The following is a 16723-nucleotide window of genomic DNA, read 5'->3' as shown; positions in this document are numbered from 1 at the left end:
AAAATAATATTAATATAACCCATTATTCATAATAAAGATGTTTATGATACAGTAGTAGTTATAAAATAATATTACAATGTATTCTTTTCCTTAATAAAAGGAAAATTATGTGCATCTTTTTTAACAAAGACAAGCAGGCTTCAGGCTTACAGCTTTCATCAATTCATTCTAACTAGCTTGAATTTTAATAACATACATAGGCATAGGCAAATTCTGAAAGAATATAACCATAATAACTCTGGTATATATCTGGACTTGAGATTACAGGTACTTTTCCTTATATTCATTCAAAAATCTCTTTTTTATGTAGTAAATTTTCTAAATTTAATGAAGCAATTACTAACCACTGATTCCTAAACTGAATTTGAGCTCTTGATCATTCTAGAGAAGAGAAACAAAAACATAAGAACAAGTGTAAGCCCCTGGCGCCTTAAAAAGAAGAAATATACTACCAGTAAATTAGTAACATAACTATTAATTAGACTAATTACAAAGATGACCATTAAATTTCTCATAAGGTATTAAAGCAATCTTAATAATGATGTTGATATCATTAACTATCAAAATATGTGACCAATACAAGAGCCTATAGAATAACACACAGCATATTGTATCCTTATTTTCTCTGCTGTAGATGAAGAAAAGTATATAACATTAATAAGAAAGTCTAATTCATAACTCAGAACTATTTAAAAACGGACCTTGTAGAATATAAAAATATATCACATTTAATCTCCCCTCCCCCAGCTATTTAGCAACTAGCCAGTTATTCTACTTCATGTCTGCTTAAGGAACAGATGCAACACCAGTTGCCTCTATTTGTACATTATTAAGCTGCAGGAATGCATTTACTACTTTGAGGATAGCAGATTCATTCTTAAAAATAAACCAACTGAAACACCATTATGTATTATCCATAAATAGAACCCAAAATCCAGGCACATCATTTTTTAAAAGATCTCTCAGACAGAATGCAAAATCAAGAAAAATATTAATGAAATTCTTTCTAAAAATATATATTTTAATTGATTTCTGAGAGGAAAGTAGAGGGAACAGAAACATCAACAATGAGAGAGAATCACTGATCAGCTGCCCCACACTGGGGATCTAGTCTCAGACTGGGCATGTGCCCTGACTGGGAATCAAACTGTGACCTCCTGGTTCATAGGCCGATGTTCAACCACTGGGCCACATTGGCCGGGTAATAATGACATTCTTAATATTTGTGCTCAATTTCAAAAGTCTCTTGAAAGCCCAAGTTATCTGTGTTAGAAAATATATTCAGATAGCAGATGATAGCAGGACAAAGATGAAGATTCTGTTTAAAACTTCAACTCTGTTAAATTACATATATCCATATCTATAAAAGGCTAAGCTGACTCACGCATGCGCGACACACATAAAGCTCTTGCTGGCGCCAATCGCACACATGTATTTGCGTGTGTTTCCATCTGTTATTGTCGATCGATCATGAATTTGGTTGACACTTCTATTATAGAGAAAGGGTGAATATGATATTAAAATATTTCTTCTAATTAATTTCCTTTCAATGTGCACGAATTTGTGCACTGGCCACTAGTGTATATGTAATTTATATTTAATATTTACTTATATGTACAAACATATAACCAAGAAGAAAACTAAAACTGCATTATAAAAAGTTTAATGTAAAAAAATATCTGGCCCTGGCCAGTGTGGCTCAGTTCATTGGGCGTTGTCCCTTGCATGGAAAGGTTGCCAGTTTGATTCCTGGTGAAGGAACATGCCTGGGTTGCAGGCTCAGTCCCCAGTACGGGGCATGCAAGAAGCAGCAGATGGATGTTTCCCTCTCACATCAATGTGTCTCTCCTTCCCTCTCCCTTTCTTTCTTTCTAGAAATCAATAAAAAATATTTTAAAACATACTCTGTCTGAAACAATAGTATCCATTACGAAATGAACCCAAGTGAAAAAGTTATAGATATGGAATAAAAAGTATAATGGTTCTATTATAGTGTTCAGAATGAATTATGTCTAAGGGCATAAAATTACCAAGACATTGTTTCAGACCTGCCACTGATTATATGAAGTAATAATATTTTTTCAGAAAAATTAACCAGAAGGCAAAATCCATGAGAATAAGAACTTTTGTTCACTGCTATCTTTTCAAAGGCTAGAACAGTATTTCATAAATACATGTTGAGTGAAAAATGAATAACTTATCTTTTACTATTAAGTAATCATTTTAAGTACTAAGAATTAAGATGACATAGTAGGCATATCGAATTCTATTATATAAAAAAGTTCCATAGTCTCAGAATTAAAAATAGTAATTACATGAATTAAAACACAAAATAATCCCTCTCACCATAATCTCTCTCTTCCAATAGGACCCAACCACTCCTCCCCCCCCCCCCCAAAACAAGACAAAATTCTCAAAAATAATGCTCAAAATAGCTTTTTACCAAGAATTCTGTTTTATAAAAGAGAGGTTAAAGGGGGGAAAAGGAGGACCTATGTAATATTTTCAACAATAAAGATTAAAAGAAAAAAAACTGAGACACAAAGATGTTTAGGGACATACTAAAACTGACACCGCTTGATGATAATGCCTCCTCCATGATTAAATGCTCAAACTAAAATAAACTAAAACTAATAATGAAATTTTTTTACTTTTAATAAAAGGATTTTAGGCCAAAAAAAAAAAAAGAGGTAGAGAGGGAACAAGATCATATCATTGATTTCTTACAGCTATCTAAACTATTTTTATTATAAATCTAAAGGATGGCAAGCTAACACAAAGGAAATATCAGAAACTACTCAATCAGCTAATCATTTTATACTGAAATGATACACTTTAAATTATTGGAAAAACATTTAGTCTAAAACAGGCCAGAAATTCATACTATAGCCATCTGTGTTTATCATTTGAAAGCCAATGATAAAAATATTAACATATGTTGGAAGAAAAATAGTTGCAAGATTTACTAGAAAGATATTATGTCCACATACACTTATATTTCAAAACTGATTCAGATCTCAAGCAAATATCCTGACTAGAATGTGAATAAACAACTAAATATAAATGAGTGAAAATGTATTCCTTAAACTCAGTATTTATAGCTTTATAAATGATCACTCTCATATACAGTACTTCTTTAAAATACTGTATAAAACATGCCAAGTTTTTATAATAATACTAGTAGCCCTGTGCACGAATCCATGTGCCAGTAGCTCTCTGCGGGGCCTGGCCACTCGGCACCCGCTGTCCAGAGGCTCTCTGTGGCCCAGAGGCCCATCCGCGGCTGGGCACAGAACACTTGCCTTGTCGCCAGGGCGAAGACGCAAATGTTTCCCCCCCGCTCCCCGCCTGGCGCTCCGTGCCCGCTGCCCAGAGGCCCTCCACTGCCGGGGTGGAACGCTTGCCTCGTCGCTGTGGCCACGAAGCAAGCATTCTGCCAGGCCGCTCACGCTGCCTGCTCTCAGCGGCCACCCCCCTGGGACTGGGGGACTCCGGTGGGGCAGAGAGGACTGGGTGTCGCCATCTTGTTGCTATGGGCACCGCCATCTTTGTGACGGACTGACGGTTAATCTGCATATTACCCTTTTATTAGATAGGATCACATCAAAAAAACTTTCTTTTTTAAAAAAATCCTCACTAGAGGAGATGTTTATTGATTTTAGAGAGAGAGGACGAAGAAGAGGAAGAGGAAGAGGCAGAGAGAGAGAAATATCAATGTGAGAGAGAAACATATATCAGTTGCCTCCTGTACGTGCTCTGACAGGGGATGGAATCCAAAACCTAGGTATGTGCCCCGACCAGGAATTGAACCCACAACCTTTTGGTATACAGGATGATGCTCCAACCTACTGAGCAACCCAGTCAGGGTTGTTGTGTTTCTTGAGTGTTTACTACGTGCCAGGCACTCTGCTAGACATGAATTAAAACATATGGCCCTAACAGTAGGATGTTTTAGTCTAGGTCAGCCTATTACTTCACTGAATTGTGAGAAACAAGTAAGATAAAAGTTAGTGTACAATTTTATAAACCAAACAGTCCTCTATATATTTCTAAGAAGGTGGTATGGAAGCCTCTTGTACTAATTTTCTCAAAGATGGCTTTCTGTAAGAGGTATGGTTGTAGAGTTTTATATCTGTGAAGGAAATTACTTGGCAAACGGCAGATATTAATAGCAGTTCATTTATTTAGCAAATATTTACTACCTATCATGTATTCAGCCCAGTGCTAAAGGCAGAGCAGGTAGTGATGAATCAGATACAAAACCTATTCCTTTGAACTGTAATTAAGTTAGAAAGAACGAATTAAACAAATATAGATAAATACAGAAATATATCATTTCAAGAGATAAATGTGCTTCAAAGAAAGAGTATAAGGTATAAAGAAAAGATACAACAGACTTAATTTGGAAGAGGATATGGGGAGAGGTCAGGAAGTATTGAGAAAGAATGTGGAAGCTGAGAATTGAAGATCAAGATTATAATAAGTAACAGGCAAAATAGAATAGAATAATATCTGACTCCAAATTCAGGATTCTTCCATGATATCAATATGTATGCCATGCATTCTGGGCTCTCTTTTCCTTCATTTGTCATTATACTTCATATCTTAGAACACTAAAGTTAAAGACACAAACAAATGAAATCACCAAACCAATACTTTTTTGACAAGATAGGGGGAAAACACACATACCCCCCCAAAGAGAATATTACAATATGTTTTTAAAATATTATCTAGTCTCTCCAGTTTTCAAAAATTGCTAAAAGTAGAGCTATTTTCTATGCTTCTGCTGCAGAAAATTTAAAATATCCTAATTAATTCTAATTATGGTGATTATTTGTACTTGTCAGGGCTGCCTTTAAACTTTTGTAATATTCCCAAGAATGCTGTACAAACGATTACAGCAAAACTCCAGGGGCCTAACTATGAAAACAAAAGATTACAACAGTCAACCCAAAGACAATGTGTATGTAGAGTGAAGTAGTGCAACTACAAGCAAAGAATACAAAAGCAATATTTTGTGCTCTGAAGCATATTTTCTAACAACATCAGAGATACAAACTGTTGGAAAGTAACAGTGCCAAATAGACCAAGGAAATCAGATACGGTAAAAACCACAGCACTTTATATTACTGCGCCATCTGTCCTATTTATACTCTATAATCTCATTCAATGCAGACTTTTTTTCTTAAATAAAAGTTTTGGAACCCCATGTGTAAGAAGAAAACAGATTCTGCAGTCTCAGGAATTAACTTAATTTTACATATTTTAACATAGTTCATTGTCTGGCACATAGTAGACATAAATATTTGTTGAATTAATGTTTCAAAAAGAATATGGATTTCATTTAATAAAGTAATTAACTGTTCTGTCTACAGAGACCCTAATAAGGTTGCTAAGTGACAATGGACAAGCCACTTAGCCACAGCAGAACTGTTTCTTCGATTGTACAGTGAAGAGGTAGATTCGAGGATCTTTTAAGATTTCTTCCCAGATGTAAGAGTTTTTGTGTGTTTTTTTGAGAATTTTTTCCAATTGTTCCCTTTCTTTTCTCCTCTCCCTACTTTCACTTATTATAAAAGAGAAAAACTAGAATTCTACATGTAAAATAACTTGCTTGAAAAAACAACTCAATAAGCAGTGTCTATTACAAAATGATCCCAAATAAAAAAAGATATAAAACAAAAAGTGGAAAGATTACATTGTAGTATTCAGAACATATCACTTCTAAGTATATAAAATTATAAAAATATTGTTTTAGGCTCATATTACTAATTACATGGAGTCAAATTATTATTTCAGAAGAAATACCTACAAGGTAAGCTCCAGGAGGGAAGGGGTTTTTAATTAACACTCTAAGTCTAGAACAGTGCCTGCACATAGTAAAAAAAAAAAAAAAGGCAGTAATTTATTTTTTATAGAAAAGAGACACCACTAAGCAATAATTTTAGGCATTATTCCTTAGAACTTCAGAATACCTGCATAGCTTCTTTAAAAAAAAAAAAAAATAAGATGATGCCCTAACTGGTTTGGCTCAGTGGTTAGAGCGTCAGCCTGCGGACTGAAGGGTCTCAGGTTCCATTCTGGTCAAGGGCACATGCCTGGGTTGTGGACTTGATCCCCAGTAGGGGATATGCAGGAGGCAGCCAATCTATGATTCTCACTCATAGCTCTCCGCACTAGTAGCTCTCACCCCGCCTCACCTGCTGTGAGAGCTGCTGATCACAGGCGGTGGTGAGGGGTGTGGGGTTGGGAGGAGGGACTGAGAGGTGCTCAATGCACCTCATGGTGACTGGTCGTTTGGTCGTGACGGTGTCATAGCATTACAGCCACAGGCCTTTCATAATATAGATTGCATGTCTCCTTTTTCCCCTCCTTAACTTCTCCCCAGCCACTCCCACCACCCAGCACATGCCCTCACCCCCCTACTGTCTGTGTCAATTGGTTATGCTTATATGCACGCATACAAGTCCTTTGGTTGATCTCTTACACGCCCCCCTCACCCTTCCCTGCCTTCCCTCTGAGGTCTGACAGTCTGTTCGATGCTCTGTGTCTCTGGATCTATTTTTGTTCATTAGTTTATGTTGTTAATTATATTCCACAAATGGGTGAGATCATGTGATATTTATCTTTCTCTGACTGGCTTATTTCACTTAGCATAATGCTCTCCAGGTCCAATCATGCTGTTGCAAATGGTAAGAGTTCTTTCTTTTTTACAGCAGTGTTGTATTCCATTTGTAGATGTACCACTATTTTTAATCCACTTATCTGTTGATGGGCACTTAGGCCGTTTCCAAATCTTAGCTATGGTAAATTGTGCTGCTATGAACATAGGGGTACATATATCCTTTCTGATTGGTGTTTCCAATTTCTTGGAATATATTCCTAGAAGTGTGATTACTGGGTCACATGGGAGTTCCACTTTTAATTTTTTGAGGAAATTCCATACTGTTTTCCACAGTGGCTGCACCAGTCTGCATTCCCACCAGCAGTGCACGAGTGTTCCCTTTTTCTCCGCATCCTCTCCAGCACTTGTCATTTATTGATTTGATTATAGCCATTCTGACAGGTGTGAGATGGTACCTCACTGTTGTTCTGATTTGCATCTCTCAGATGATTAGTGACTTTGAGCATGTTTTCATATGTCTCTTGGCCTTCTGTATGTCCACTTTCGAAAAGTGTCTATTTAGGTCCTTTGCCCATTTTTTGATTGGGTTGTTTATCTTCCTTTTGTTAAGTTGTATGACTTCCCTATAAATTTTGGAGATTAAACCCTTATCAGAGATAACATTGGCAAATGTTTTCCCATGCAGTGGGCTCTCTTGTTGTTTTGTTGATGGTTTCTTTTGCTGTGCAGAAGCTTTTTATTTTGATGTAGTTCCATTTGTTTATTTTCTCCTTAGTGTCCACTGCCCTGTGAGCTGTATTAGTAAAGATATTGCTACCACATATGTCTGACACTTTGCTGCTTATGGATTCTTCTAGGATTTTTATGGTTTCTCATCTTACATTTAAGTCCTTTATCCATTTGGAGTTTATTTTTGTGTATGGTGTAAGTTGGTGATCTACTTTCATTTTTTTGCATGTATCTGTTCTACTTTCCCAGCACCATGTATTGAAGAGACTGTCCTGACTCCATTGTATGCTCTTGCCTCCTTTGTCAAATATTAATTGAGCATAATGGCCTGGGTCAATTTCTGGGTTCTCTGTTCTGTTTCATTAGTCAATATGTCCATTCTTGTGCCAGTACCAGGCCGTTTTGAGAACAGTGGTTTTGTAACATAGCTTGATATATGGTATTGTGATCCCTCCAACTCTGTTCTTCTTTCTCAGGATTTCTGTTGCTATTGGGGGGTCTTTCTTTATTCCAGATGAATTTTTGGAGTTTGTTCTATGGTCTGTGAAATATGCTGTTGGTATTTTAATGGGAATTGCATTGAATCTTTAGATTGCTCTGAGTAGTATGGACATTTTAATGATGTTGATTCTATCAATTCATTAACACAGTATATTCTCCCATTTGTTTATGTCTTCCTTTATCTCTTTTTTCAACATTTTGTAGTTTCCCAAGTACTGGTCTTTTACCTCCTTAGTTAAGTTTATTCCTAGGTATCTTAATTTTTTTGTTGCTATGGTAAATGGGATTTTTTTTTTTTTTTTTAGTTTCTCTTTCTGTGAGTTCATTATTGGTATATAAAAAAGCGATAGATTTCTGGGTGTTAATTTTGTATCCTGCTACATTGCCAAATTCATTTAAGTCTAGTAGTTTTATGATGGAGTATTTAGGGTTTTCTATGTACAATATCATGTCATCTGCAAATAATGACAGTTTTACTTCTTCTTTTACAATTTGGATGCCTTTTATTTTTTCTTGTCTGATTGCTATGGCTAGCACTTCTAGTACTATGTCAAACAGGAGTGGTGAAAGCGCTTGTTCATTTTCTTGTTCCTGTTCTCAGGGGAAATGGTTTTAGTTTTTGCCCATTGAGTATGATGTTGGCTGTAGGTTCTATTCCCACTTTGCTGAGAGTTTTTATCAAGAAAGGGTGTTGGATTTTGTCTAATGCTTTTTCTGCATCAATTGATATGATTATGTGATTTTTGTCTCTCAATTTGTTTATGTGATGTATAGCGTTTATTAATTTGCAGATATTGTACCAGCATTGCATCCTCAGAATAAATCCCACTTGGTCATGGTTGATGACCTTTCTAATGTAATGCTGGATCAGATTTGCTAGAATTTTGTTGAGGATTTTAGCATCTATGTTCATCAGGGATATTGGCCTGTAATTCTCTTTCTTTGTAGTGTGTTTATCTGGTTTTGGGATTAGGGTAATGCTGGCTTCACAGGAAGAGCTTGGAAATGTGCCTTCCTCTTAAATTTTTCTGAAGTCTGAGGAGGACAGGTTTTAGTTCTTCTTTGAATGTTTGGTAAAACTCCCCTGTGAAGCCATCTGAACCATGGTTTTTGTTTGCTGGAAGTTTTTTGATTACTGCTTCAATTTGATCGGTAGTTATTGGCCTATTCAGGTTTTTTGATTCTTCCTGATTGAATTTGGAAGATTGATTTTTCTAGGAATAGAAACTACAAATAGGAATAGCAACAGTAGCCATAGCTCTTAGTATAATTATATGGATTAAATGAGATAATAAATGTAAAACCCTTAACACAATGTCTAGCATTAGAAAGTACTCAAAAACTGACAGCTACTATCATCAAACTCATATTGTTCTTTCTTCCACTCTCATCCTTTTCATTTTCCAAGTGAGAGACAATGAGGTAGGAACAGAAGTGGGGATAAATCAAGAAATATTTGGAAGGTAAATTCAGCAGGTGATTAACTGTTTAAAGAAATGCTTACCAATGAAAGATGCCTAATTTTAATTTCAGTAGAATCTTATTGAGAAATTTAGCTTTCCTTATAATTTATCACTTAATTTATTATGAGAACTTTTTCTAGCTTCCACATTAGAAGAAATTCACTTATATTTCAATAATCAGTAGTCTATAATAGATAAATATTCTGCAGTCATAGTTTAGCTCTTATTACAAAAACTTTATATCCTATATAATAAAAGGCCAGTGACCATAATGGCATAACCACCAGAATGACCAATCGACCAGTCACTATGAGGTGCATTAGTCCCTTCGCCCAGCCCACAGGCTCCAATCACTGGATAGCCAATGGGGAACCACGGAGGAACCGGGGTGTGTGGTGGCGGAGCAGGACTGGGGACTGGCAACCAGGCGCAGACCTCTTGGTCCCTCCCACTGGCCTACAGGCTCCAATCATGGCGAACAGGGAACCACAGGGAATAGGGGTGGGCGACGGCGGGATGGGACTAGGGACTGGCAAGCGGACGGAAGATGGCCCTGATTGCAGGCTAGGCCTAGGGACCCTATCCATGCACAATTTTGTGTGCTGGGCCTCTAGTATAAAAATAAGAGGTGTTTTTGTTTGAAAATACTTTTTGCCCTAATTTTGTTATAGTCCAGTCACTTAGATATAGCCAATCTTTTCATTTCCTCTTTTCCACGTACTCATTCAATTTTGAGTTTCATGAACAGGACATAACAGACCTCCTTGCTAGGTCTCTCTTCATGGAATTTTATGGCTCTTTTACCCAATAACTTCCCTATCCCTGTTCTTGCCAACCTTTGGATTTGCCTTAGAAACCTTTCTTCGATACTATACACTTCAAGAAGCTTGTTATGCTTACTCTTTCTTTCATATTATCTCTCTTAAAACTTATAATCTAAAAGTCATGATTTTTTTTTTCCCCAACAAAGCCTAACAGTCACAAATTAGTTTTTAAGTCGCAGACAATGCACCATTGTTGTAATAAGTGTTGATGAAAGTATCGAACTACTGTATCCACTATGAAAGTTATGTAAGCTATGTCACATCCTATATAATAAAAGGGTAATATGCAAATTGACCGAATGGCCGAACAGTGGAATGACCATCCGGATGATCATCCAGGACCACGCTATGACACCCACTGGCACCAGGCCAGCCAAGGTGGGTGCGATGCGATTGGTTGGGGGCCCAGCAATCATCCCATGATCACCCCGTAGAGGGAGGTCCAGGCCACTGGCCAGCAGGGTGATCAATCAGGGGGCTCCATGATCGCCCCAAAGAGGGAGGCCCAGGCCACCAACCGGCGGGCTGTGGTGGGTGGGCAGGGCCTCCCTCTGCAAGGGAAGCTGGGTCACGTGTGCCAGCAGCCGGAAGGAAGAAAGGCCTACTCTTGCACGAATTTTGTGCATCAGGCCTCTAGTACAAAAATAAAAATGCTAGCCCTGGCTGGTGTTCCCAGTGGTTAGAGCAACAGCCCTCCAACAGAAGGGTCACAGATTTGATTCCCAGTTAAGGGCACATACCTGGGTTGTAGGTTCGATCCCCAGCCCTGGTTGGGACACATGCAGGAGGCAAACGATGTGTCTTTCTCACAACAATGTTCCTCTCTCTCTTTCTCTCTCTCTCTCTCTCTCTCTCTCTCTCTCCCTTTCTCTCTCTCTTCTCCTCCGTCCCTCCCTCCCACCCCTCCTTCCTTTCTTTCCTCCCTTCCACACACACTCTCTCTAAAAATCAATGGAAACCTCAGATGAGGGTTAAAAAAAAGAAAGTTTAAAAGAAACAGGTAATGAACAACTTTCGTAGTAGTAGTGGAGCAGTGTATCTGATAGGCAAAGAACAATTTTACACCATAAGTAACTTTGTCTATCAGTTATTGAAAAGTCATGTCACTAATATTCTAATATACAGCTTGCAATGACCACTGTTCTTTTTGCATAAAATTGGCATCATTGTCAAACTGAAAATGCTCATTAAACAAATAAATATCATATGTTACTACTTATTAAATGTAATAGGCAAAATTTTTAATTATTATCCATGAAGCCCTAGCTGGTTTGAATCACTGGATAGAGCTTTGGCTGCGGACTGTAGGGTCCTGGGTTCAATTCTGGTCAAGGGCACATGCCCGGGTTGCGGGCTCGATCCCCAGTAAGGGGTCTGTGGGAGGCAGCTGATCAATGATTCTCCTTCATCATTGATGTTTCTATCTCCCTCTCCCTTTCTCTCTGAAATCAATAAAAATACAGTTTAAAAAATTATTCATCAAATAATGCCAATTATATAAATGCTGAATGGTGCACAACTCTGGTTTTACAGAATTTTGCTACATTAGAATATCAAAAAGTATAAACAAAATATTAAAAATTATACCTAATGTGAATTTACAGGAGTAATAATTTTATACTAAATACATACTATCCTCTAATTTTGTTCACTAATATTACAATACTTTATGTAATATTGCAAATAATTTTACTTGGAAAAAAAAAGAAATCATTTAAAGTGGAGTTAGAATAGTTTGGTTCAATACAAGGATAGCCTGTGTCACGCTGTCCCTGTCAGCACCTTGTAAATGGGGTGAGCCCAGCTCTGAAAATATTTACTTAACAATGCAGTAATGTCTCACATCTCCCTGGGTAAGGCTTGCAACATTAACACTGAGGATGTAACTGAGGGCCTAACAGCAAATAAAAAAGCCAACAAGTAACAGAAAAACTAAACTGTCATAAATGGCCTATTCACCAGGCTCCATTGGCCCTTGATTTCTACAAACCATTTTATCTAACTCAGTTACTGCGTTCTCTAGTTAGAGCAAATCTAAAATAGCAAGTTGGGGCAGAAGCAGATGAGGAGTAAGGCAGGATGAGCATGTCCATAGAAATGAGAACTGGCAGCAAGGAAAATTGGTAAAAACTACAAAACCAGAAATATCTATATATATCTAATAGTACAGAATCCCAACTATATAATATAAGCAACAATGAAATAAGATTAACAGCTGCCACCAGGTGGCTCAGTTGGTTGAAGCATTGTCCTGTAAAACCAAAAAGTTTGTGGGTTTGATTCCTAGTCAGGGCACATACCTAGGTTTTGGGTTAGATACCTGGTCAGGAAGCATATGGGAGGCAACCAATCAATGTCTGTCTCTCCCCCCCACCCCATCTTCCTCTCAATAAACATATCTTTGGGTATGTATAATAATAAAAGGGTAATATGCTAATTAGACCAGATGTCTTCTGGACTTCATTCCTGACGGCCGTCCTGACCAAGCTGGGTGGGAGGGAAGCCAGCCTGCTCCCAGGTCCCTGCGGGCGGTTGGGAAGCCGGTGGTGGCAGCTGGGGGAAGGAAGGTCTACTCTTGCATGAATTTTCATGCATTGGGCCTCTAGTGAGGATATAAAAAAAAAGAAAAAAGAAGAAATAAGAATTACAGTTCTAGGACTGCACTAGAGTGAGGGCCTTAGGAAACCTTGTTATTCTGTGCCTCATTTTCTTGTTCTGTATAACATGTTCTTCAACACAGTATATCTGATAAGCTTTGTGTTTTTAGAAATGATATTTAAATATTTTTTTACTGATCATAAAAGAAATATATTGTACAGAATTTGGAAATGCTAGAAGTGTACAGAAAATTTAAATTGCCAATAACCCACCACCCAGAGATAACAATCATTTACATCTTGGTGGATTTTCCCCCCAGATTTCTTCACATATAAAAATGGAAATATATGTTTTTGGTAACATTTTTATTAACCTTACATTATCTGTGGGCATTTTCCCAACTCAAAAAGTCTTTGCAGAAATATTTTAATGACTACATATATAAAAATTTATTCTCTTATCATTATAGACTTTGGTTGGTATAAAACATTTTATAAAATATATTATACTGTACACATGACAAGTCATTTAAAAATTATTATTTATCAGATCTAGATACAGAAAGAAAAATGATCAGTAAAAAGCGTATCAAATACCAAGAAAAAATTTAAAAGTTGTGGTTTGTAAAACCAGGTTATCAAATACAGTATTTATGTTCAATAAATAAACAAGACATTTAGAAAACTAAGTATCTAAATACATTTTGGAAATAATCATTTTAAATGATTTCTGATGCCAGCAATAAGAGACTTCCAATTAGGAGAATTCTGGATTACTATTATTAAATTACAACATGCTAGTGAAAGAGCACCCATTAACAACTCATAGTCATTTTGCTCATTCATTCATTAAGCAAAAGAAATAAGAATTACAGTTCCAGGGCTACACTAAAGTGAGGGCCCTTAGGGGACCTAGTTATTCCGTTCTTGTTCTGTATAACATGTTTTTCAACATAATATATCTGATAAGCTTTGTTTAAGCAGCACCCATTAACAACTCATACTCATTCTGCTCATTCATTCATTCATCTACTATTCTATAGGCATTATGCTAGGCTGCATTAATATCAATATTAAGAGACTTCTTTGTAAAAGCCTTAAAAATAATGTAGCAGCATTTAAATATTTTAACAAATGAAAAAATTCACCTCAAATACTACTAATCCTAATCCACTAACTGTATTTATTACCCAGTGTCTGTCTTGCCCACTAAACCGTGAGCAACTTGAGAACAAAGACTGTCATCACCTCTATATTTCCTCTATAAAAGAGAAGTTCAACATAGGTTTGCCAAATGAGTTTACATTTACGATCTAAACTTTTTAAATCCTAATCTAAAAGCGCACATTTATACAAAGGAAATAATGTATACACGATTTTTAATGATGCTGTTTTATCTTTTCCATGTTCCTATCAATCTTCACAATCTTAATGCTGCATAATATCCCATCACACTTATATAATATAGTTTAGAAAACAATTATCCTCATATTGTCTTTGAAGCTTGTTTCTAGTGTTTTTATATGGTACAGCTAATGCTCCAGCAAATATACCTTGCTTTCTAAGTCTCAAAGATTTACTTCTGACTGGAAAAATTGGCCTCAACAATAGGGGAATATAATCTTCTACAATAAAAGGGAATGTTAAAGAGATTTTTTTACCCCATAGGGAGAATTTAAAAGACAAAGAACACACATACAAAGAAACCCTTAGAATTCATTTTTGCCAAATCAAAGCAATTTAAATAAATCCTCTATTAGGAAATGTGCTGTCCAAAGGAAAGTACGTTTTGTAGGACTGCTTTACACATATTTAGAAAAGATACTTCTGGGGGCAAGGAGTAAAAATTCTGAGGTAACAAATATAATGTCTACTTAAAACGTCAATGCTTTTGGAAGGAGGTGCACACTTTACCTCCACTTTTTTGGGTTCATAGAACTTGCTCAGATCCTCAGGCTGAAGAAATGTAAGCAACTTAGGGCTTCTGAAGATGGCTTGATTCCCCTTTCCTTCCAATTATAGATCCTAAAGTAACATAATCCACCTGGTAATATACAAGCACTTAAGCTTTGACCTCTGAAGGGGCTTGTGAGAAAGCCAACTATATTTTAGAAATATGAAGCTAGTTCATATACACATTCATTTAAGAGAGTTAGTTGTGTTGAGCATCTACTATTATATCTCTGCAGTATGGGCCTTTAGTGATTACTGAAATAATAGACCACGCCTCCTTTGTCACTTTATTTGGAGGAAGGGAAGGAGAAGAGAGAAAAAGCAGTTAACCAGATTATAATTTAATTGTGGTCCAATCATCTCAAATGATTGCTAACAATCATCTCAAATGAGATAATATAATCTATAAAAGATAACTTCATTATAGGGAAGGGGGTCTTTGAAGCCAGCCAAAACATATGCTCAACTCTGTAATTTTTTAAATCGTCACCCGAGGATATATTTTTATTGATTTTTAGAGAGAGAGAGAGAAGAAGGAAGAGAAAGAGAAATATCGATGGGTTGCCTCCTACAATGCACCCTGACCGGGAATTGAACCTACAACCGTTTAGTGTACGGGAGGACGCTCCAACTGAACCACCTGGCCAGGGCTCAAGTATGGATTTTTTAAAAAATGCTATTGAATGTATATTGTCTATGTCAAATTTTTCATGAAGCCCAGTGAAAAAACCCGTGTATAATTTTGTGTTGCCTGCTTTACAGTATTTTTTAAAACACACACGTAATGACTCGCCAAGACATAGAATTCACTTATTTGGAGCAGGAATTACATAGGTGTCGCTGAGGCTATGGAGCCTCCCCTCCCTAGAAGTTCCATGCACAGTACATACCGCACTAACATTCCGCACCACACAAAAGCGCATGCCATGACAAAGACTCCCAACACACACGCACACGCACACAGCCATGCTTCTGAGGGCGCCCTGCACGCCGTGCACAGCTGGCACTTGTGGCACCCTCGGCCGGCCCCCGAGGAGGCAGCTGTCACAGGCCGTCCCACGCCCAGGAGGCCAGCGGGCATCTAAGAAAGCCGAGGTCACGATCCGCGAGCAAATCCCGCACCCAAGAAGGAAAAGCCCTAAAGCCCAACTTGAAAAGCACAAGGACTGCGCTCCCCAGAAAAATGCCCCCCAACGCGACAGGCTGGAGATCCAGAAGCAGTAAACACCAGCGCATAGCAATACAGTCAAGGGGGGGTGTCCTTGGGGGATCCCGAGAAAGAAGCCACCCCACCCCGTCCCCACGGAAGTATCTCCTGGGTGCACCGCCAGCGTTTTCATGGAAAAGGAGAGCAAGGCGAGGGGGAGGCAGACCTGATCCCCCGCCCCGGCAGCGCGCCGGGGTGCGGGCGGCGCTCCCCAGGCCCCCTCCCTCCCCTCCAGCCACCGCCCCCACCGCGGCCCTGCAGCCTGCGGCTCTCACCTTCGCTTTGCCCAACTCCAGCTTCTTCTGTCTCTCCTCGTCCTCCATGGCCTCTGCGGAGAAGGCTGGGGGCAGGCAGAGAGAGGGCGGGGGGAGGAGGGAAAGGTCGGTTCAGGCGGAGGGGGCACCTCCGACGCCGGCCCCGGGAGCCAGGCCGGCAGCGCTCCCCCCGGCGGAGTGGAACGGCTCCGCGCTCAGAGGCTGGTGGCCCTCGGGCGCTCGGGCAGCGCCGTCACCGCCGCCGCCATCTTCGTCTCCACGTAAACACACGGCGGGGCGGGGGGAGGAACGTCGGTCCGCGCAGCCTCCGCGCGCCCGGGTGCCGGCAGGTGCGCCCGCCGCCCCGCCCTCCCCGCGCCCGCGGCCCCGCTGGGCGCCCGGGGGCAACCACCGCCCGGCCTGGAGCCCGCCTGGAGCCCGGCCTGGAACCGGCCCCCACAGGCGCGGGGCGAGCCCCTTCCCGGACGAACGCCCGGGGCCGGCCGGGCGGCGGAGGTGGGAGAGGGGGTGTGTCCCGGGCGCCCGCGGACCCCACCCCGTGTCCCAGGG

The 16723-nt window shown here is 39.1% G+C and overlaps 1 protein-coding gene across 1 annotated transcript in view; it reads right to left on the bottom strand.

The window, feature by feature from the left end:
- The window catches only part of AKAP9 (A-kinase anchoring protein 9), a 127438-nt gene extending 110996 nt beyond the window's left edge, over positions 1-16442 (bottom strand). Inside the window, exon 1 of the mRNA XM_081102336.1 lies at positions 16175-16442. Within this exon, the coding sequence (XP_080958462.1) occupies positions 16175-16222 (48 nt within the window). The 5' untranslated portion in view covers positions 16223-16442. The remainder of the gene's footprint in view (positions 1-16174) is intronic.
- Between the last annotated feature and the right edge of the window lie 281 nt (positions 16443-16723).

Source organism: Myotis nattereri, assembly GCF_964212035.1.
Source record: "Myotis nattereri genome assembly, chromosome: 11".
In the NCBI taxonomy this organism is placed as follows: domain Eukaryota; kingdom Metazoa; phylum Chordata; class Mammalia; order Chiroptera; family Vespertilionidae; genus Myotis; species Myotis nattereri.
The sequence above is the reverse complement of the archived record's forward strand: the minus strand, read 5'-3'. Positions and strand labels throughout refer to the sequence as shown.